General features: G+C 39.2%; 1 protein-coding gene across 1 annotated transcript; it reads left to right on the forward strand.

Annotated features, from left to right (window-relative positions):
- The first annotated feature begins 736 nt into the window (after nucleotides 1-736).
- LOC124777278 lies at nucleotides 737-3,433 on the forward strand. Its single transcript, XM_047252622.1, has 4 exons — nucleotides 737-775; nucleotides 2,173-2,210; nucleotides 2,316-2,352; nucleotides 2,444-3,433. Exons 1-4 carry the CDS (start codon nucleotides 737-739, stop codon nucleotides 3,431-3,433), a joined length of 1,104 nt encoding a protein of 367 aa, XP_047108578.1.
- The last annotated feature ends 18,541 nt before the right edge of the window (nucleotides 3,434-21,974 follow it).

The following is a 21,974-nucleotide window of genomic DNA, read 5'->3' on the forward strand; positions in this document are numbered from 1 at the left end:
CTGAAGCAACAGGTGTCTCAGTCAGCACGTCGATGGGACAAGCAACGTTTATAGCAGAATATCGCCTACCTAGAGGGAACTTAATACCACGATTTGTCGATCAGCTCCTCTCTATGCGTGGCAGAGTATTCATAAGCAGTGATCTGAGTGCGAAACATGCAAAGTGGAATTCGTACATTACCAATCTCAGCGGACATCGCTTCTTGCGCGGAGCTGAGGCACACGATGCGATAATAGGGGGCCTTACGACCCAACTATTTACCCACACCGTGGCCATCCGGATGTCCTAGACGTTGCCATCCCAAAAAGAGATATAACACTTGCACTTTCGTTGAATCAAGTGCCAGTTATTTTTGACCTTGACCCGGACAGAAATTCCCCAGTGAGTGACTGACGACAGTTAAGGAACGTCGACTAGGATCACTTTAAAGTGCACCTGGAAGATACCCTTCCTGTCAACCCTAACCCTGACGAAACCAGTTTGGATGAGGCGGTCACAGTACTCCCGCATCTCACGCTGCAAACCGTTGATGCAGTCACTCCCCCGCGACCTCAACAACAGCGAGATTCGTCCCGACAGCTTCTGCCAAACTCATCACGGAGAATGGCAGCTGACATTGCAACCTCGACGAAATGGTGATTCAACGCCTTCGCCGTGAAATGAAAGTTGTAGATCAGCACCGAAATCGGGACTGAGAGGGAAAAATAACCACCTTCGAATTGATGATAACAGGGCATGGCGCATCAGCAAACAGTTCCTGCGGAAGAAACATCTGTATAAGTACATGGTGAAAATCCCCAGGATGATGAAAAGTTAATATTTATTTAAAAACAAAATAAAAACCAAACATCGATCAAACGGAAGCATTAGCAGAGATTTTAATTATGAATGCGCGTTAGGTCACAGACAAAAGAAAACATTTTTTCATACTGCTTTTTGTATAGACAGACACACTTACAGACTCTCTCTATGTAGAAGGACGATCAGGATGAGCGATTTTAGATATGAAGTATTGCGATCTAGATGTATCGTGTGTGTGTGTGTGTGTGTGTGTGTGTGTGTGTGTGTGTGTATGTGTGTGAACAATGTGATGTTAAAAAACAGTATCAAGCATGTTATTTACTGAACTAAAGAGGAAAACTATAGAAAGAGGATTTTCGTGATTACGACAAGCGCCAGTGTTCCTGGAGTCCGCCGCCTGCACCTTTAACTAAAAAGGAAGCGAAGCCTGATCGCTAGTAAAAACTAAGAGAAACACAGACATTTTAACAACGCAATCAAATTCAATTACGTTTTTTTTTCATATTACAACTGTGGACTTGTGTGCCAGGACTTCAGGGCACTATGACATTGTTATGAATTATAAAAACTAATTGCGTATATTTTCTGTTTGCGTGAACCATGATGGGGAGCAAGTAACGCAAAAAGGCAAAATTGAGGAGAAAATTTTTGAAATAAATAACAACTGGACTGAGGTCACGTAAAATTTTTCCTAGTAAGCTGTTTTGTCCAGCGCAGCAAAGGCAGGACAGCTACACAAGTTGGTTACACTTGGTAGCGCCTCTTTTGATGTAGATAGGAACCTTTTCCTCATTATTTCCTTTATTGAATTTTACTGGCGAAAAATTTACAGGTATTTTTCAGTGTGGTACGCATTTTCAGTAAAACATAAAGAATTCTGACACAATAGTTTGTACATTATAATAGATGCGAAACAGGCTTTGACATTACGTAAATTACATGTATCAAGGGGAAGGTTGGGGAATTACACGCATGTGAGTAATCACAGGCAGGCTGATTTATGCAGTTTGAATGGCGTATGCTGTTCCCAGTTGGTGCTACACCCTGCCGGCAGGAATAACAACTACTACGCAGCTTATGCCAGCCATTTCCAGTGGCATTCACTGGACTCGCATTCGGAAGGACGACGGTTCAATCTCGCGTCCGGCCATCCTGATTTAGGTTTTCCGTGATTTCCCTGTATCACTTCAGGCAAATGCCGGGATGGTTCCTTTGAAAGGGCACGGCCGATTTCCTTCCCCATCCTTCCCTAACCCGAGCTTGTGCTCCGTCTCTAATGACCTCATTGTCGATGGGACGTTAAACACTAATCTCCTCCTCCTCCTCCTCCAGTGGCATTGTTGGAGCAGTGCAGTATTGTTTATTTTCAGCGTGTCTCATGTAATTTTGGTCAGCTGTATTTTGCAAGGTAAGTGCTACTATTAGTTGCTTTAATGTAATTCTTGTGTATCAACTACTAACCCTAGATGAAACCTTTAATTTAATTGTAGATTTGTCCTGCTAATTGAATTAGGTCTCGAGTTATGCTTAGGTTAGTCACCGAACTTACGGTGGGGTAATGCCTCGCAACTGTTGAAGTGTGTGGAATTCCCCCTTGTAGGTTATATTTTCAGTACTAACAAGGCTTTTTTTTAATTTCAGATTGGTAGATATTATAAAAGAATAAACCAGGAAGCAAAATGGACACAAGAGGAACTTTGTAAGTCTCTTGATGCCATCAAATCTGGAAGAAAAATAGGAGGAGTATCAAGAGCTTTTGGGATTCATGAAACTATTCCGCGAACGAGAATGAAGGCTAAAAATACTGAGGGTCCAAAACTTAGAAGTAACCCAACATTTTCGACAGAACAGGAAAATGAGATTAGGGATCATGTTATTACAATGGCCAAGCTGTTCTATAGCATTACATGCATCCAGCTGCGAAAGATTGCATTTGAGTATGCAGAGGCTAACAACATTGCAAACAATTTTGATAAGTCATCTAGGTTAGCTGGAAAGGATTGGCTAGCTCTATTTTTAAAAAGAAACCCAAGTATTAGCATGAGAAAACCTAAGGCAACTAGCATTAACAGAATACAGACATTTAATGAAGAAGAGGTTAATGCATATTTTAAAAATTTAGAAAATGTCTTTGAAAAATATAAATTTATAGAGGGGCAAGTGTTCAACGTCGATGAAACGGGCATAAATACTGTACAAAAGCCCGAGAGAATTTTGGCTCCTAAAGGTGTTAAACAAATAGGTGGGGCCACGTCTTGGGAAAGTGGGAAAAACGTGACTGTGATATGTTGTTTCAGTGCTGCTGGTTCCTACATCCCCCCTACGTTTATCTTCCCCAGGAAGAGGATGTCAAATCTCTTAAGTAAAGGTGGACCAGTTGGAGCAATGTATGGTTGTTCCGTTAATGGCTGGTCCAATGAGTCATTATTTTTCGAATTGATCCAACATATTCAGAACAATGTAAAATCAACTATTGATGACCCTGTGCTGCTGATTTTAGATAATCACAGCAGCCACGTTTCAATTGATATTTTTGAATTTTGTAAAAAACATTCTATTTTCACGGTAACCATACCTCCACACAATTCTCACAAGCTTCAACCGCTAGATGTTACATCCTTTTCTTCTTAGAAATCAGCTTTCAATCGTGAATGTGACATGTATGTGAAGTCACAGGTGTATCAAAAAATTAAACCATATGGGTTAGCAGAACTTTTTATAAGGCATATATTAAGGTCGCTACCATGGACAAAGGGCAGTCAGGGTTTAAGGCATGTGGGATTTGTCCTTTCAATCCAAACAAATTTCAGCATGATGACTTACAACAATGTGAGATCTTCAGAGATGTTGTCCTTGAAGATGAAGAGGTTCCGAATGCAACAAATGGAAATGAAGTGGTTGCACCTACAAACGAGCCACATATCCCCAAAAGGTGTCAAGAACAGATTCCTGGATCTTCAGCAGAAGATATTCTACTTCTAGTAGGCCTAGAAGAGGTCACAACAACATCAACTAAAAGTGCATATGTCAAGCACGTTAGTGTATTAGGCAAATCTCCTGTTCCAAAACAAAAACAAATTCTTACTAAGACGAAACAAGCCAAGGGAAAGCCTAAGGGAAAGTCAGTTATTCTTACAGCAACTCCAGAGAAGAATAACGGAGTTGTCAATAAAGAAACAAAGAGACGCCATGAAAAAGAAAGCTGAAGGAAACAAGAAAAGAAATCTTAAGGATGAAGCAGATAAGTGCAGAAATCTGCAACTTAAAAAAGTCTCGAAGAAGAAACAGACATTATATAAAAAGAAACACCACCAAGAAAGTGAAAGTAACAGCGAGGATGACCTAGATCTGGACTTGCAGAACATTTGTGATGACGATGAAATGGATGATATTGATCCATTGGCGATTTCAGAAGATGTCTGTTAAGTTTGTGATGAGTTTGGGAAATATGGAGAACTATGGTACCGATGTATTTCTTGTAGCAGATAGCGTCATGAAGAATGTAGTGGCTCGAACACTCCAAAAGGTTACAAGTGCGATCTTTGCTGTATGAGAAAATGAACTCTTTTCACATCAATAAAAATGTAAAAAACGAAAATTAGAAGAGATGTTTGAAGAATCACATTATTTCGTTCTTAAATATACTGTTTACTATTTGTAGTAACTAATAAGCAAGTAAGAATAGCAAGTATTGTAAATTTTTATGGTTTGTTTGCTTTACGTGTTATTACCAAGTACTTTGCTGGTCATTACCCTCAGGGGTGGGGAATACCACGCATTTGCATTTTTTTTATTTTAATGTCCAAAATTAAGGTACTGTTTATAACTATTTACAGACGATTGGAATGTGTGGAGAAATGTCCATTGTATGGTATGTACTTATTTTCGTAGGTTTTAATGACGTAACGAATGGTTCACATCGATTTTTCCTTAGGTGCATGTATTTCCCCCACTCTCCCCTAATAATTAACGTATGAAATGATAACATTATTGCGAGGATTTTATTTTTTGCATTTTCATATAAGATGGCCGAAAAATATATCTACATCTACATCCATACTCCGCAAGCCACCTGACGGTGTGTGGCGGAGGGTACCTTGAGTACCTCTATCGGTTCTCCTTTCTATTCCAATCTCGTACTGTTCGTGGAAAGAAGGACTGTCGGTATGCCTCTGTGGGGGCTCTAATCTCTCTGATTTTATATTAATGGTCTCTTTGCAAGATATATGTAGGAGGGAGAATATACTGCTTGACTCCTCAGTGAAGGTATGTTCTCGAAACTTCAACAAAAGCCCGTACCGAGCTACTGAGTGTCTCTCCTGCAGAGGCTTCCACTGGAATTTATCTATCATCTCCGTAACGCTTTCGCGATTACTAAATGATCCTGTAACGTAGTGCCCTGCTCTCCGTTGGATCTTCTCTGTCTCTTCTATCAACCCTATCTGGTACGGATCCCACACTGCTGAGCAGTATTGAAGCAGTGGGTCAACAAGCGTACTTTAACCTACTTCCTTTATTTTCGGATTGCATTGTTGAAAGCGATAGCGAAAACGCAATCAGCCAAGATGGCGTAGAATTGCGAGAACGAACAATTGAAGTTCAGGCGCCATGCATGCCTACTGCAGAAGGTTTAAGTATATCAGAGATAAGTGTCGCAGGTGTGACAAATGATAGCGACGCTCCATGACAGAATAACCTTGACTACACAATGTTGATAACTGATGAGCCAGTGTTACAGATCTCCCAGAGCGACATACCGCTCATGAATGAAACGTCAGAGAGCGATCCAAATATGAATCTTGACAACACGTTACAGACACCTCTTGGTAACAACACAAACATTAACTTGGGAAGCATACTTCGGTCCGGAACAGCGCGACTGCTACAGTCGCAGCTTCGAATCCTGCCTTGGACATGCATGTGTGTGATGTCCTTAGGGTAGTTTAGGTTTACGTAGTTCTAAGTTCTAGGGGACTGATGATCTCAGATGTTAAGTCCCATAGTGCTCAGAGCCATTTGAACCATTTTGCGTAGCACAGAGGGCAGCAACTACGGTAGAAAAACTGATGCACTGCTTTGGCAATTATTATATAACATAAAAATCAATCTCAGTGATATGAAACAAGATATGAGTATCAAAATTGATGATTTGACACAAGATATGAACATGGTGAAACAGCAACAAAACACTGTCACACAAGATCTAAATGCAATGAAGCAAGAACAAAACCAAGTATTCAAGGATTTGCAAGACACGGTCTCATAGAAACTCGATGACTTAGCCAAAAATTTTCTCACTGAACTTGACGAAAAATTGAATGATATGAAAACACAAGTAAAGCATGAAGTACTTTCTGAAGTTATTGTAACATTATGGAGGTAAAACAGACGGTAGTTTGTTTTAATGACCATCACGATCGAGTAGAACAACTGATAAAGAAAGTCACAGATATAAACACAAACATTGAAGCCACACAGAACCAGCTGGTTTCGACAGTAAAAAAGGTAACCACTGTCGTTAACAGACTAATAGAGACTATGAAGGTGTACCTCCAGCTGTAGAAGAGCTTACGTTAAGGGTAGCAATATTAGAAGTTGACTCAACATGTGCTAAGAAGGAGAGAGAGAAGATTAATGAAAATCTGAGTGATATCATTAGTCAAGCTGCAGTAGGTACGTTAGATAAGGGTAATATCATTTTAGAGAAGTTAGTAATCGATTGCAAGTTATACTCAGATGTAGTAGAAAAGGCTATATATAAAAACGAAAATCAAATCAAAACAAGGTAAACATTAACCTACAAGCCACGAAATAAAGGATCCGCAATTTTTTAGAAGAAAATATTGCAGCTCATTTCATTTAAGATCACCCAAAATAAAGAAATCTCGTTGCCATTATGTCACAGACGTATGTGAAAATTTGGTGTAAGAAAGTACATAAACAGAAAGTGATAAAATATTTTTTTCAGATTTTTCTAGATCAAAACTGTAGTCATGAGGCCATTTGGAAATGTCTAGCATTTTCTCCATCTGGCATCAGCACGAAAGGTAGATTGACAGTTTTAAACTACTACAACTCCCTTATTTATAAATCAATTTTATTCAATTTGGTGTCATTAGAAAGATGAAAGGACCAACTATATCACTAAACTATGAAAATACTGCAACTGTGCATATAAATATGTGCAGATCTGTAATTAAAGTCATTTTTCAAATTTTTTTACAAACTTCATAAATTTTTTTCGTCAAAATCACAAGTTCCACCATTTTAAATTTTGTCTCAAAGAATTCCTATTGTCATACATTTCAACATAAAAAATTCAGAAGGGTGCTTGTGTGTGCACCGAGCGAGGTGGCGCAGTGGTTAGACACTGGACTCACATTCGGGAGGATGACGGTTCAATCCCGCGTCCGGCTATCCTGATTTAGGTTTTCCGTGATTTCCCTAAATCGCTCCAGGCAAATGCCGGGATGGATCCTTTCAAAAGGGCATGGCCGCCTTCCTTCCCCGTCCGTCCCTAACCCGATGAGACCGATGACCTCGCTGTCTGGTCCCCTTCCCCAAAACCAACCAACCAACCAACCAAGGGTGCTTGTTCTGTTTAATCATTTAAAACAGAAAGAACATAAATAATAATATACACATTTCATTTTGTGACTCTTACCTAGTGGTCACAAATGATGGTCAGTTCTCATAACACACATTTATAAAATTCTAAATATCATTCATTCTTTCAAACAAGTATTCAATGTACAATATTATGTCTGATTCAAAAGTTTATAAGCGACCAATACTTGTGCTTGCACTACGAGCAGGCAGTCATTAAAATGTTTTCGTAAGGTATCCAGCAAACATTAGTGTGGAGTGGCCATGAATAACTTGAGGTAGGGCCACTTGAACTCATGAACTCGACTTTCACATCTCCGTGTTCTTCACTTATCTCTAGAATTTTTCCAAGCCACCAATGGTTATCATAGATAGCTGCGACAAATGTTTCTTCTTTAATTGTGTTAGCGGCAGTATTTTGAATTCCAAGAGGAACTTGAATGATTTTAGTAGATGATGCAACACGCTTTATCAGTAACTTGTTTTCATTCAGTGGTTTTAAAAAATGATTCACTCTTGTCCCAGGAATGGTAGAACCAGTCTCATATCGTTTTTGTAACATGTTTGTGAACTTTGTTATTTCCTCTGTTGTAACATAAAATGTTTGTATCCCTGGAACATGAGCTTTGGTAAATGTAAACAGATCTTTTGGACTTAAAATGTGACTGTCATATGGACACTGTAACCTTGCTCTTGTTGCTAAACGTTTAATAGTACTACCAACTCCATCACACGCATTTTTGCCATAACTAGTGGCAAAAAATTCCATTCTGCATTACTCCATGATCTTGCTTGTTATGGTACAAATTAAAAAAGTTCTTAAAGTTTTTATATTGTGCAGAACTGCCATCACTGAAGTGCATAACATGGTGGATGTTTGGTGATTGTTCCAATACATAGGTGAGAGCAGTTTTCTGGAAAACATAGGATGTGTTTATATAAAGCTGCAAACAGTCATTTGTACAACACAATGACATTGACTTAATGCAATCATCTGCTTTAAAGTACACCACAAAAGGATGAAGGGCGACTTGAACGTTCTGTCAGTGAAATCCTTGTACAGCATCCTGAAGCAAAAAGATATAGTTCTCTGCAAAATCCACTATGATGATGCATGTAGTATCACGGAGGATTTCTTTGCTTGATTTAAAGTAGTGACTCTGAGATTTTGATTCATAATGATGTTGTGTTAAGTTTTGAAGTTTTTGCGTGAAATACTCAGCAAATTCATCGGCCGTCTTCATTAATGTCTCCAGTGTAGGTCGATCAGTTTCATCCATTGTTTGAATACAACATTTTCACAATCTTGTAAGGACTACAGCTCCATTAAAATTGTGCAGTTCATACTCGTCAGGACACTGAGAACAGTGATACAGCATGCACTCCTTGTTTTCGAGATTGCACACAAGTTTCTGTAGAAGTTCAGTGTATGGTTCTTTCACATGTGCAGCATGCATTAACAGTTTTACGTTTTGGTGATACGTGCATATCCATATGTTATGCATTCCATGACTGTTTACAGTAACACATTCTTTTGGCCTGACTTCACAAAATTTAGTAAAACCAATTTTATCTTCAGGATATTTTTCTCTGAAAGCTAAGTATACATCTTTCAGATTATGTAAAATTAGTCTTTTTGTCTTATACACTCTTTTGCCATTTTCTGAAGGGGCAGACAGACAGTCTTTTTTATTAGCCGAAATGCGACTTATATCATCTTCATAGTAAAAATTCTGGACACGTTTTTCCACATCCTTACCTGTTCTGTTTCCCACTTTTTAACTCCCTTTTGACAAAATACCATATTCTGCTAGCAATAATCTCGATTTCTTTACATGTACTCGGGGTTTTTCTTTACTCTGTGCAGCTAGTGCTAAGGTAAGTATTTGTAGTTTTTCCGTAACAGAACTTCTGATGAATTTCTCTTTAAGTTTTTGCATTAAAATATTACAATCTGTACATTCTGCACTGCCAGTTTCTTCAGACACATTTTTCACTGGAACATGTAGCACTTCTGATGCTGTTTGCTGGAATTTTAAAGCTAAGTGACGAGACTTGGATCGAATCTATTCTGGACCCCTGTCTTGTGTTCTCTTGGTAACCTTAAATGGTGACATTTCAAGTAATTCACAACTTTCATTAAGTTTTTGAAGAGCTGTAGATGGATCTGGTGTATTTTCTTGACCTTCAACTTCACATTCATCCATCCCTGGAAGGTTATACCCCATAGGAGATAAATGTCCTTACAGCATGTTATGCACAGCTTGGTACCTGGGATAAGTCCAAGGGTTTTTTATTTCCTTGCCATGGTTAAAGAAATAGGTTTCAAAGATTTCTTAGCAGTCTTTTTACCATGCTTCTTAAAATGGTCATAGCAAATTGCTTGTCTTCAAGTGTTCCCAAATAGAGCCTTTTGTGAGAAGAACAAACACTCTCAATATTTTCACAGGCGCTTCTTAGCTTCAATAATTCAGTATCAGCTTGATTCAGGCTTGACAAATCTATTAACTCAAGCTCTTCATTGCTATTACTTTTCTTCTGACACACAACTGCTGACACAAAACCTAAAAAAAAATTTGTTTTCCATTAAGATTTTTAATCAACTGTTTATGTTGCAGAAAAGAACTAAATTGTTTGAAACTTTTTCTTGTTCTCTAATTAGTCACACAGCCTGTATTTGCATGTGAGTGTTACTACTAAACTGGATTTTTCTTTGTTGTTTAGCTATTTGAAGCAATTAATTATTATAGCATTATTGAAAAAGTGTAAGATCTAACAACAGAGGACAAACACCGTTCTGATTTTTTTATGTTGAAATGTATGGCAGTAGAAATTATTTGAAACAAAAATGTAGATGGTGAAACTTGTGATTCTGCTGAAAAAATTCCTGAAATTGGAAAAAAAATTGGTGACTAATTACATTAATTACAATTTTTCAAACATTTGTGGCTTAGACACAGCACTTAAACAATATTATAGCTCTATTGTTTTACTTTCCAATGACACCTAATTTAATAAAATTGATTCATAAATTAAAAAAATTATGATGGTTAAAAACTTGCAAGGCACTTCGTTTCTCAACGGCAGTTGGTAGAAGGGCCCCACATTTCAAAACGGTCTCCTAATTACAATTTTGGTCAAAAAATTCCAGAAAAAATATTTTAACCCTAACTCATTATGTACATTCTTACACCAAATTTTCAGAAAAATGTGTAACACAAGGGCAACGGCCACTGGGTGATTTCACATGAAATCACCTTACCGGATCTCGAAATATGCATGTAAATAATACACAGCCTATAGTGAACAAACCACAACCTGTTGGAATCTATTCACGAATTGTCACGAGTCCCACAGCAGTTAACAGTGACAGTTGTGGATTGCAAAATATAAACATACCGACAACTCCAATAGCTAAACAATTATCAGTCAGAATTACAGGTGACTACAATAACAATATAAATACAACCGAAAATGCCACGTGTCTATCAACTATTTTTGCAGACAAAGGTTTGCTGAGACATCGACAATTTCATACAGTCAGTACCGAAGGCAAAAGAATGAATCCTGTAGTATTTATTAGTGCTTTTCGTCATGTATTTCCACGCAGCTGGACGGAAGTACAGAAAATCCGATTTGTCGTGGGATATACGCAAGTTGATGTGCTTTTATGGGCAACTGAAGTGGCCGAATGGTGCAGTACTTATATCCAATTTGGAAGCGCTTTCCTTGACAAATACTAGTTTAAAGCAGTGAAGGAAAGACTCAGAAGTTTTCAGCCCCACACCATTCAAAGGCGAATACGGTAGTCTACGTGGATACTTTGAAAAATACCTGAACAAGAAACGCTATTGGACGAACCCAATATCACAGGTAGACGAGTTAAAAATTTTGAAAAGTCGTTTACCATAGCATATTAGAGAAAAATTAGTAACAACACCAGAGCATGACACTGAATATTTTTTATCATTACTTGAGTCTATCGACTTAGTCTATGAGGAAAGACCTGTACCCAACAGAGCAACAGAAAACCAGGCACAACAACAACGTAATTATGTAAATCAGTCAGCAAAACGTGATTTTAACACACAGCAAGTTTGGTACACACAACAGCAAAATTACATACCCAGAGTTAACGAGTAAGGTAATGGGAACGGAAAAAACAAACGATTTAAAAGAAATTTTCAAAACAACAGGAGTAATCACAATGCACAAGCGAATTACAATTCACCATCACAAGGCCGTCGAACATCAATAGAAACAACCAGTCGCAGCAGTGGCCGACGAGCGACAACAATGCCATGCCTTACGCTGTACCGCAGCTGACCTTTGGGCAGCAAAATAACTGCACAGCAGCTAACGATACAAATTGGCGAAGTACACACACATTGCAACTCACTGAAATTCCTCCAGGTAATGAACTAAGTCACACTACGTCGTTGGAAAACACCAACCGGTCTAGTTAAGCCCCAGGCTATTGACCTCTAATGGAGTGGGAGCAACGCAGAACTGCAACATGTTTCATAGGTTTGACAAATGAGGTGACATCAAGGATGATTTGTATTAGGGTAAGTCAGATATAGCAGATAAAGTAAAGGAAGAACAAGTACATGCAATCATTAAGGTGAATATATTTAACATTGACACACAGTTAATTTTAGACACAGGTCCAATAACCAACCTAATGTCATATGCATTTTTTTTGTTTTGTTTTTGTGAATTGAAGAAGAGAGGTGAGTTCCAAACATTTCCTGTATAAAATTCCAAGGTGCAAACTGCTGCAGGCCGTAAGACTAAACTGGTTAAACATCAGGCACTTATTCCATTAAAAATTGAACATTTTACAGTGAAGTGCAACTTTCTTATAATTGACAAACTTATAGTTAAGTGTCTTATTAGCATGGACACATTTAGAACATACAAAACACAGATTGACACAGGTAATGGTAAACGCCACTTTTATGTTAAGGACCAGTTTTTTTTCTATTGATTTAGTCAAAACACTTGATTAAAGTAACAAAAACAAACCAGAGTCAAATGTAAGAGTACAATGTACCTTTCCAGCTGTATATTTCACAAACAAATTTGATACTGAACAAGAAGCAAGCACTGAGGTTAGTTACGAAATGGTAGAGCAGAAACTAAGTGAATCACAGGTACTAAATGATATCCAATGACAAGAACTTTTTAACTTGTTATTTAAGTATGACAATGTTTCCTTTAAGGAGCTTTGACTAATAAAAGATTATGAATTTATGTATTCCGTGTTCTACCTTTTGGACTGAACATTAGCGCAGGAGTTTTTATATCTGCGTTGGGCAAGGGTTTGGGACCAGAACTGCTTAGCAAAGTCACTGTTTATGTAGATGACACACTAATAGCTACATTCACTTGGTTAGAATATATCAGGCTCATTGAACAGGCGTTTCAGTGATTTGCAGATTATGGAGTAGCAGCCAATTTAAAAAAGTCTAGTTTCATAAGGAGCAAGTCAAATTTTTAGACATGTGTCAGAACAAGGTATATTACCTGATCCGAAAAAACTTGAAACCATACGCAAATGTCCAGCTCCAAGGAATAAAAAACAACTAAAAGCCTTTTTAAGACTAGCTTCGTTTTTTCGTAAATTCGTACCACAACAATGATGAACAGTGATGCATTGCTCAACGTGTTACGAAAAAATAGGCTTTGGTTATGGGATGATAAGTGTCAAGACGACTTAAATAACATTAAGCCGGCATTAGTCAATGCAAACATTCTTAGCCACCCTGATATGTCCAAGGAGTTTTGTCTATGCACAGTTGCCTGATCTCAAGGGCTGGGGGCATATTTGTTCCAGATGCGAGAGGAAGAAGGTAAGGAAGTACCCAAGGTCATCAGGTTTGCTAGTTGCATGTTATCAGAAGCAGAAAGATCTTACTCTGTGGCAGAATTGGAAAGTTTAGCGGTAATATGGGCATTTAAAAAATTCGAATATATTTTGTGGGGTAAGAATACCAAAGTTTACTGTGGTAATCAGTCACTATCAGTTCTTTTAACATGTAAACTATTGCACCGTAGATTAGCTAGGTGGTGTCTGTATTTATAAGAATTCAATTTCAAAATCATTTATATCCAAGGAAGTTAGAACGTTACTGCATATGCCTTGTTTAGGCTACCACAAGGCTCAGAGGAATGTGGTGAATTATCAGAGCAAGATGCAGAACTCAGAACGTTATTAATGCAAGGTATAACACAACAGTCTGATTACCATACGTTTTGTAAGCAGATGAAAATTATACAACAGTAAGATCACAGATGGACTAAAGTCATGCAAAACCTTAAGCAAGACGAAGATGGAAAGGTAAGTAAATGGTATCAGGAGTACAAGGGAGCTCTGTTTTATAGGAAAAATGAAAAATCTGATGAATGGTGTGTGTATTTCTGAAGATTATATCGATGAATTTATATGACACACAAATGAGGTATGAGAAATTACGGAGTATGCAAATGTACTGAAAAAATTGCAACACTTTATTTTCCAAATTTGAGAAGGCGAGTCGTACAGGTATTAAGAAAGTGTGCAATATGTCAAAAGTCAAAACAGTCCAATGTGTCTAAATGTACTGAGCTACACCCAATATTCACAAAAACCCCTCTACATATAGTACCCCTGGACAGAGCTGGTCCTTATCCAAGAAGTAAAGTACTATATGATATTTTCTCAAAACATATCAAAATGTAATATGAGAAGTGTAGGTAAACCAAAGGTACTACTAAATGGTAATGCTTCATATCTCGTTGGGCAAAAGTGGAAAAATTGATGACCTGACAGGCCGTAAAGCACATATTGGTAAGCGTTTTTCACTCAAAAGCAAGCCCAGTTGAACGAGTCTTTAAAAAATTGAACCAATTTATTAGGACATACACCCCTCACAAACACACCCGATGGGCAGAATATGTAACTCCTTTCATGCAAGTTGTCAATAACCTTCCATATGCTTCAACAGGTTTCATACCTAATGAATTGATGTTCCGGAAAAAACAAACGAATGAGTGGGAGTCGTCCATACCAAAGGTACCCACTACAGAAATGACAGTACAAGACAAAATCAGACAAGCCATGGTTACACCAGAAAACAGTGCCGAGTATAGAAAGAAAATTTATAACAAGAAACTGAAACGTGTTACACAGTTTCTTGAAGAGAAACGAGTCCTCTGATGAACACATCCTAAATTGACAAAAATTGGCAAACTAAATAAGAATTTGCAATTACTCTATTCAGGACCACATGTAATTTGCAAAATACCATACCCTGGGACGTACAGACTAGTCTATGAGAAAACAGGGAGAGACAAGGGTCTCCAACCTCACAAAGTAATAAAAGTCTTTATAGAATGATGAAGAAAAGCCTTTATACAATGACGAAGTGTGGTAACATTTTTTTTATCATAAGATAATTGTACATAGCGTACATAATTCTAAGTGTAATTGTTCTTCTGGAGTGTATTTTAAGATAAAGTAATGTGTATAGGGGTAAGTTATTCTTTTGATTTGTATACATAGACATAAAAATTAACAGCAATGAGAAGTAATACACCGCTTCATGCGGAATGCAATATGTACGTAACTTAAATACAAGGTAAACGGAAATACCACGCAAATACATCTACTAACTAAGAACTAAGGAACCTATTGATACATGTACACAGAGATTTAGTTAAATACTAAGCTATATACGACATATTTACAACCAAAAGGAAGAATTATGAAAAACTGTAAGAGACCTGTAGGCTAAGGGCTAACGACAAAATACCATAAGAAATCTCAGAGGCTAACAGAATAAACGAATGACTATGAATTTAAACAAAATACGGAAATTTCTTCGGAAGTATGCAATGACCAAATGTATCAGTGGCCACTGAGCTACGAAATGCAATTAGTTTTAAGTTACTTTTAAGTTTTGTTCTTTCAGCGATCAGTGCACCGTCACGGCGCAGAAGAAGAGATTTACGTTGAGAGTAGCAGGTACCAAATGAAGAAACGGGCCGCACGTCGAGTAAACAATTTAGTTATAAGGATAATTAGACAAAGGTCATAAGGCAAATGAAAAATGAAATTTGCATCGTCGAAGTGTGTCTCCGTGGCAATTATCAATACCTATTCACTGCAGAGTACACATAAACATTTAAGCATGAGATTTTACAAAAACCAGTTAATTTTTTTTATCATGTCACACGAAGGCTTGAACAATGACATTTGCAGGTATCTGAGAAAGATAAGTATACGATGAATAAAAGACATGTGTCACACTAAGCAACGCGTGAATTGAAGTAACAGCACTAGCACATAAAGAAACAGCATGAGATTTCGTCAATGACTAGTCGGTACACATTATTTCAATGAACCAAAGTTCCTTGGCAACTAGTCCATGATTGTACGAGTAACAGTTCCTCATAAATACTTGAACCTGTAGATGAGTATTTCCCTTTTTCCCTCCGAAACAAATGAGGTGGCGCCAAGCCTAGTTAGGCCGGCAATGCGCAATGTTTTAGTCCTATTTCGAATGTTTTTATCCCTCCTCTACCTAAGAAAGAAATGAGCTCCCATAAGTGATAAAAACATATCTATAAACTGTAACAAAAGTGTGTCATATGCTTGTATTGGGTCATAAAAATGTGTTGTGTAATTAATTTGTATATGTGATGTGAACGAAGATAGGCTGAAGCTAACAAACAAACTGTAGTAACAGAACCCAGTTAATGAATATTTTATGACGTTTTAAAACTTGAGAAATTTATGTTCGTAGTATAAGCAATGGATGCAATGTCAGCCATAGGTATAAGCTATCATGTTATGTGTATTGTTTTAACTCAATACTTGTATGAATTTTCACTGGAAACCATGACGAAATGAACTTTAAAGACAAGCAATTTATACAATGTTTTGGGCAACTATATGTGTCTTTCAACAAGTGGATGGTCAAGTGGGGTGACACGAAAATTCGTGTGCAACGAGATAATTTCTGAGTATCGTGGCTCACAACACGTGATACATTGACAACTGAACTATAGTTGTTCGAGCCGGTACTTATCTCATCGACGGATGCTGTTGGTCAGGGTCCTTTCCGCTGAAAATGCGAGTACGACGGGCAATAATGACGCCCGGGCTGTAAAAATGGAGATCTTCTGACACAGCGTCGGATTTTGAACAATAAGCACACAGCCACTGTACCCAGAATGAAGACAAACGCCGCAGCAATTCTTCGATACGTGGCACTCACGTGAAAGTGTGACACTCAATGTGAAATCAACATTAAGAAAGCGAGTGCACGCACGTACGACTGTAACATCTAACATGTTGACTGTTGGCAACTGGTTCTTGCCGCCAAATCAGCCAGTGCGCCAGCGCGAAACCCAGGAGCGAGAATGAAGCAAACTGCACATTATTGTTAGCGCGCTAAATTTAAATATGTAAATGACTCTCATATTATGTACATAATCTTTTAATTTCTTGTAGAACTTTAACATACATAGATTAAGCCTACATATCCATTCCATTAAATAAAAAAGAAGCCTACAAAAAGGGTATTGAACCCTATCGGCAAAAGTAAATGCAAATTAAAAAAAAAGCACTATACGTCTCCATACATTGTAAACTATCTCCATATGTGTAGAGTGCATGTAGACAATTTAGAACATCTCATAAATACAGTGCCAAAAGAAGAAGGTAAAGGAACACCTATCATTTTGTGACTGAATTCTGTGTGTATAATAACGTACAGTGTGGGGGCAATTGTATAAGTAAATGAGGAAAGACCTGCAAGAATCCACAAAGTTAATATTTATTTAAGAACAAAACGAAAATGAAACATCGATCGAACAGAAGAATTAGCAAAGATGCTAATTATGAATGCACGGTAAGGCGCAGACGAACAAAAACATTTTTTCATTTAACTTTTTGTACAGTTTTTTGTTTAGACAGACACTGTTACAGACTCTCTCATATGTAGAAGATCGATGAGGATGTACGGTTTTAGATATGAAGTATTGCGATATCGATATATCATATGTGTGCGTGAATAATATGATATCAAAAAACAGTATCAAGCATTTTATTTATTGAAGTGAAGAGGAAAACTATAGGAAGAGAATTTTCGTGATTACGACAAGCGCCGGCGTTCCGGGAGTCCACCGCCTGCACCTTCAACTAAAAAGCAAGCAAAGTCCGATCGCCAAGAAAAATTAAGAGAAGCGCACTCGTTTTAACATTGAAATCATATTCAATTATATTTTTTCCATATTACACGTCGTATAGCACCTCTACAAGTCGGGAGTGAGATTGCGAACCAGAAGCCAAGGCAAATGCGTTGGGAGACACGTTTGCGGCGAATTTCAGCCTTATGACAACCATTTCACGCTTATGACAACCATATACGATTAGTGGAAGAGCGTTTGTCAGTTTTCCTGGTAAATCGGGGCGAGAACGACGTCATTGACGCATTAACTGAGGAAGAAGTGCATGTACAGCCCTCCCATCTCAACCCCTGTAAAGGAGGCGGTGTCTGTGAGATCAAAAACACCATTCTCCTCCGAACGTCGCAAGGTGCAGTCTATATTCTGATTGATAGCTTTACGAACTGGCAGCTTCCCCTCTGCATGGAAACACGCAGCGGTTGTTGTCGTTCCGAAATCTGGTAAGGATACAAGACTTGCGCACAATTACATGCCGATAAGCCTGCTGCCAGCCCTTTCTAAGGGTTTTGAAAGGCCTTACGCCAAACGACTGTGCAGACATGTAAAGGATGAGCGCCTCCTTCCGGAAGAGCAGTTCGGTTTCCGGAGGGGGCACTCACGCCAACAACATTTCCTTACGCTGATTGAGCAGACACTGGGTGCGCTAGACATAGAGAGTTCCTTGGTGCGGTAGTCCTTGATGTCTCCAAGGCATTCGACAGTGTGTGACATAAAGGCCTCTGTGCAAGTGTCACACGTACGCCTGCTCAAATCCTACCTAAACGACCGCACTTTCCACTTTCGAGAGGACGGTTTCATATCCAAAGCAAGACTAATCCGGGCGGGAATGCCGCAGGGGTTTGTTCTTGGTCCGTTGCTGTACACTCTAAACAGGATGTTACAAAAAGGTATGGCCAAACTTTCAGGAATCATTCCTCACACACAAATCAGGAAAAGATGTTATGTGGACATGTTTCCAGAAACGCTTAATTTCCATGTTAGAGCTCATTTTAGTTTCGTCAGTATGTACTGTACTTCCTCGATTCACCGCCAGTTGGCCCAATTGAAGGAAGGTAATGTTGACATCGGTGCTTGTGTTGACATGCGACTCATTGCTCTACAGTACTAGCATCAAGCACAACAGTACGTAGCATCAACAGGTTAGTGATCATCACGAACGTGGTTTTGCAGTCAGTGCAATGTTTACAAATGCGGAGTTGACAGATGCCCATTTGATGTATGGATTAGCACGAGGCAATAGCGTGGTGCAGTACGTTTGTATCGAGACAGATTTTCAGAACGAAGGTGTCCCGACAGGAAGACGTTCGAAGCAATTGATCGGCGTCTTAGGGAGCACAGAACATTCCAGCCTATGACTGGCGACTGGGGAAGACCTAGTAACGACGAAGACACTTGCAATGGACGAGACAATTCTTCGTGCAGTTTACGATAACCCTAATGTCAGCGTCAGAGAAGTTGCTGCTGTACAAGGTAACGTTGACCACGTCACTGTATGGAGAGTGCTACGGGAGAACCAGTTCTTTCCGTACCATGTACAGTGCGTGCAGGCACTATCAGCAGCTAATTGGCCTCCATGGGTACACTTCTGCGAATGGTTCATCCAACAATGTGTCAATCCTCATTTCAGTGCAAATGCTCTCTTTACGGATGAGGCCTCATTCCAACGTGATCAAATTATAAATTTTCACAATCAACATGTGTGGACTGACGAGAATCCGCACGCAATTGTGCAATCACGTCATCAACACAGATTTTCTGTGAACGTTTGGGCAGGCATTGTTGGTGATGTCTTGATTGGGCCCCATGTTCTTCCAACTACGCTCAATGGAGCACGTTATCATGATTTCATACGGGATACTCTACCTGAGCTGCTAGAACATGTGCCTTTACAAGTACGACACAACATGTGGTTCATGCACGATGGAGCTCCTGCACATTTCAGTCGAAGTGTACGTACGCTTCTCAACAACAGATTCGGTGACCGATGGATTGGTAGAGGCGAACAAATTCCATGGCCTCCACGCTGTCCTGACCTCAACCCTCTTGGCTTTCATTTATGGAGGCATTTGAAAGCTCTTGTCTACGCAACCCCTGTACCCAATGTAGAGACTTTTCGTGCTCGTATTGTGGACGGCTGTGATACAATACGCCATTCTCCAGGGCTGCATCAGCGCATCAGGGATTCCATTCGACGGAGGGTGGATGCATGTATCCTCACTGACGGAGGACATTTTGAACATTTCCTGTAACAAAGTGTTTGAAGTCACGCTGGTACGTTCTGTTGCTGTGTGATTCCATGCCATGATTAATGTGATTTGAAGAGAAGTAATAACATGAGCTCTAACATGGAAAGTAAGCGTTTCCGAACCCATGTCCACATAACATATTTTCTTACTTTGTGTGTGAGGAATGTATCCTGAAAGTTTGGCCGTACCTTTTTGTAACAGCCTGTATATGTCTGACATGTCAAAAACTCCACGAGTCGAGCTTGTGCTTTCTGCAGAAGACACTGCACTCTTTGCATGCAGTCTCAGCGTGCAGATAATGAGGTGTCGTCTGCAAGAAGCATGTGACAACTTTGGATCTCGGGCGACCAACTGGCCACTGAAGATGAATGTGGCTAAAAGCCAATCCCTGGTCATCACCAGGAAAAAGCTTCCTGCAGATTTAGTGCCGCTTCGTGTCATGGGAGTTCCCATCCCACGGTCACGAACCTTGAAATACCTTGGCATGACCCTATATTGTCATATGACCTGGGAACCTCAAGTCCATGAAGTAAGAGGAAAAGCGTTGGGTCGCCTAAGCATGCTTTAACCAGTCTTAAACCCAACAACGACTTAATCCAACCAGTGTGGATTAACACTACATCTGGCACTTATTAGGGCCATTATAGAGTATATTTCTTTGATATGGGGCAATGCTACCAACATGCACATTGAAAATTATAGAAACTGGTCTGCACCTACCCAGACGCTTCCCCATTAGGCAGCTTCACGAGCAGGCTGGCGCTCCAGTGTTAAAGGACAGCATCAAACAGACCACCTGACAATTCTATGAAGAGTAGCAGCGATCCGAAAACTCATTAATAGCCAATACGGGCAACTAGCTACATTGGCGGCCAACCTCAAGGTGGCCGGACCTATTGCGTGAATAAAGCGCGTAATAAGAGAAATATGTTAATAAAACAAGAATGACACCTGGAGCAGACACAGCAAAAAGAGAGAAATTAAAAATCCAAACGGATAGAGCAAATACGTAGGGAAGGCACTACAAGTGCCAGAACTACACAAGAAACGAAATCAAGAGATCTCCTAAAGTCAAGTCAGTGAGTGAGTGACTTGTCGACTAGTCACAGGAAACACCTGATGAAGAAGGCGAGTTACAACGTCGAAATACTGTGTTGGAAAACCCAGGCCACCGGCAGTACACCCGATTCCATGAGATGACACCGAATCGCAGGGGAAAGTCTAAGAAATTACAAATAAATAGTTAACTGGGGCTCCGCAGGGTAGCCGTGCAGTCTATGGCGCCTTACCACGGTTCGCGCGGCTCCCCCCGTCAGGGTTTCGAGTCCTCCATTGGGCATGGGTGTGTCCTTAGCGTAGGTTAGTTTAAAGTTAGATTAAGTGTGTAAGCCTAGGGACCAGTGACCACAGCAGTCTGGTCCCACAGAACTTACCATAAATCATTAGTTAAGTGGGTCATGAGACAACAGAATCCAAAGTTAAAATTGCAAAATCAAATGAAACACTGAGTACTACTAACAAAATAGACGAAACTAAAAGTAAACTGGATTATTAGGTAACAGAAAAAACTATTTAGTTTGGTAGTGGCAACACAGAATACAGTGTGCATGGGAGAAACGAACTAAAAATGGAATTAAGAATAACCACATTCAGCTTAGTGAAATGAAGTCGGAAATCACTGAATGTAAAATTACTATCAGGATAGAAACAGTCAAATGGTCAGCTGGAATCTAGTTTAGAATTCAGGTAAAGTATCGTAGTAATGTTGAAACCTTTGACGTACCTGATGCAGTTAAGACTGATGACGACGTAATTAATTTATGTAATGCTTGTCTAGAAGTTGATGTTTTGAGTGAAGTGGATCATACTGATGAGGAGATGTTAGAGTGTGTGTGTGTGCTCTGCACACATGCTTTTGTGTAAAAAAACGAATTTTTGTCAAAAAAAAAAGAGTAGTGTCTGGGCTGTCAAGAGATCTAATCAAAATCAGTTCAGTCTGTATGCCAGCAGCCATAAAAACGCCCTGAAGTCAACCAGTAACATGTGCCAAAATGTCAGAGAAATTATCATGTTGATGATGTAGT

This window comes from Schistocerca piceifrons, chromosome 1 (genome assembly GCF_021461385.2).
Source record: "Schistocerca piceifrons isolate TAMUIC-IGC-003096 chromosome 1, iqSchPice1.1, whole genome shotgun sequence".
NCBI classification, from domain to species: Eukaryota; Metazoa; Arthropoda; class Insecta; order Orthoptera; family Acrididae; genus Schistocerca; species Schistocerca piceifrons.

Bases quoted from the DNA above. Each gene is read 5' to 3' on its own strand.
- LOC124777278 (XM_047252622.1), top strand. From the start codon at position 737: ATGGCGCATCAGCAAACAGTTCCTGCGGAAGAAACATCT. The intron at 2,211-2,315 runs GTAAGTGCTACT...TAATTGAATTAG, and splicing joins GGTCAGCTGTATTTTGCAAG to GTCTCGAGTTATGCTTAGGT. The intron at 2,353-2,443 runs GTGGGGTAATGC...TTTTAATTTCAG, and splicing joins GGTTAGTCACCGAACTTACG to ATTGGTAGATATTATAAAAG.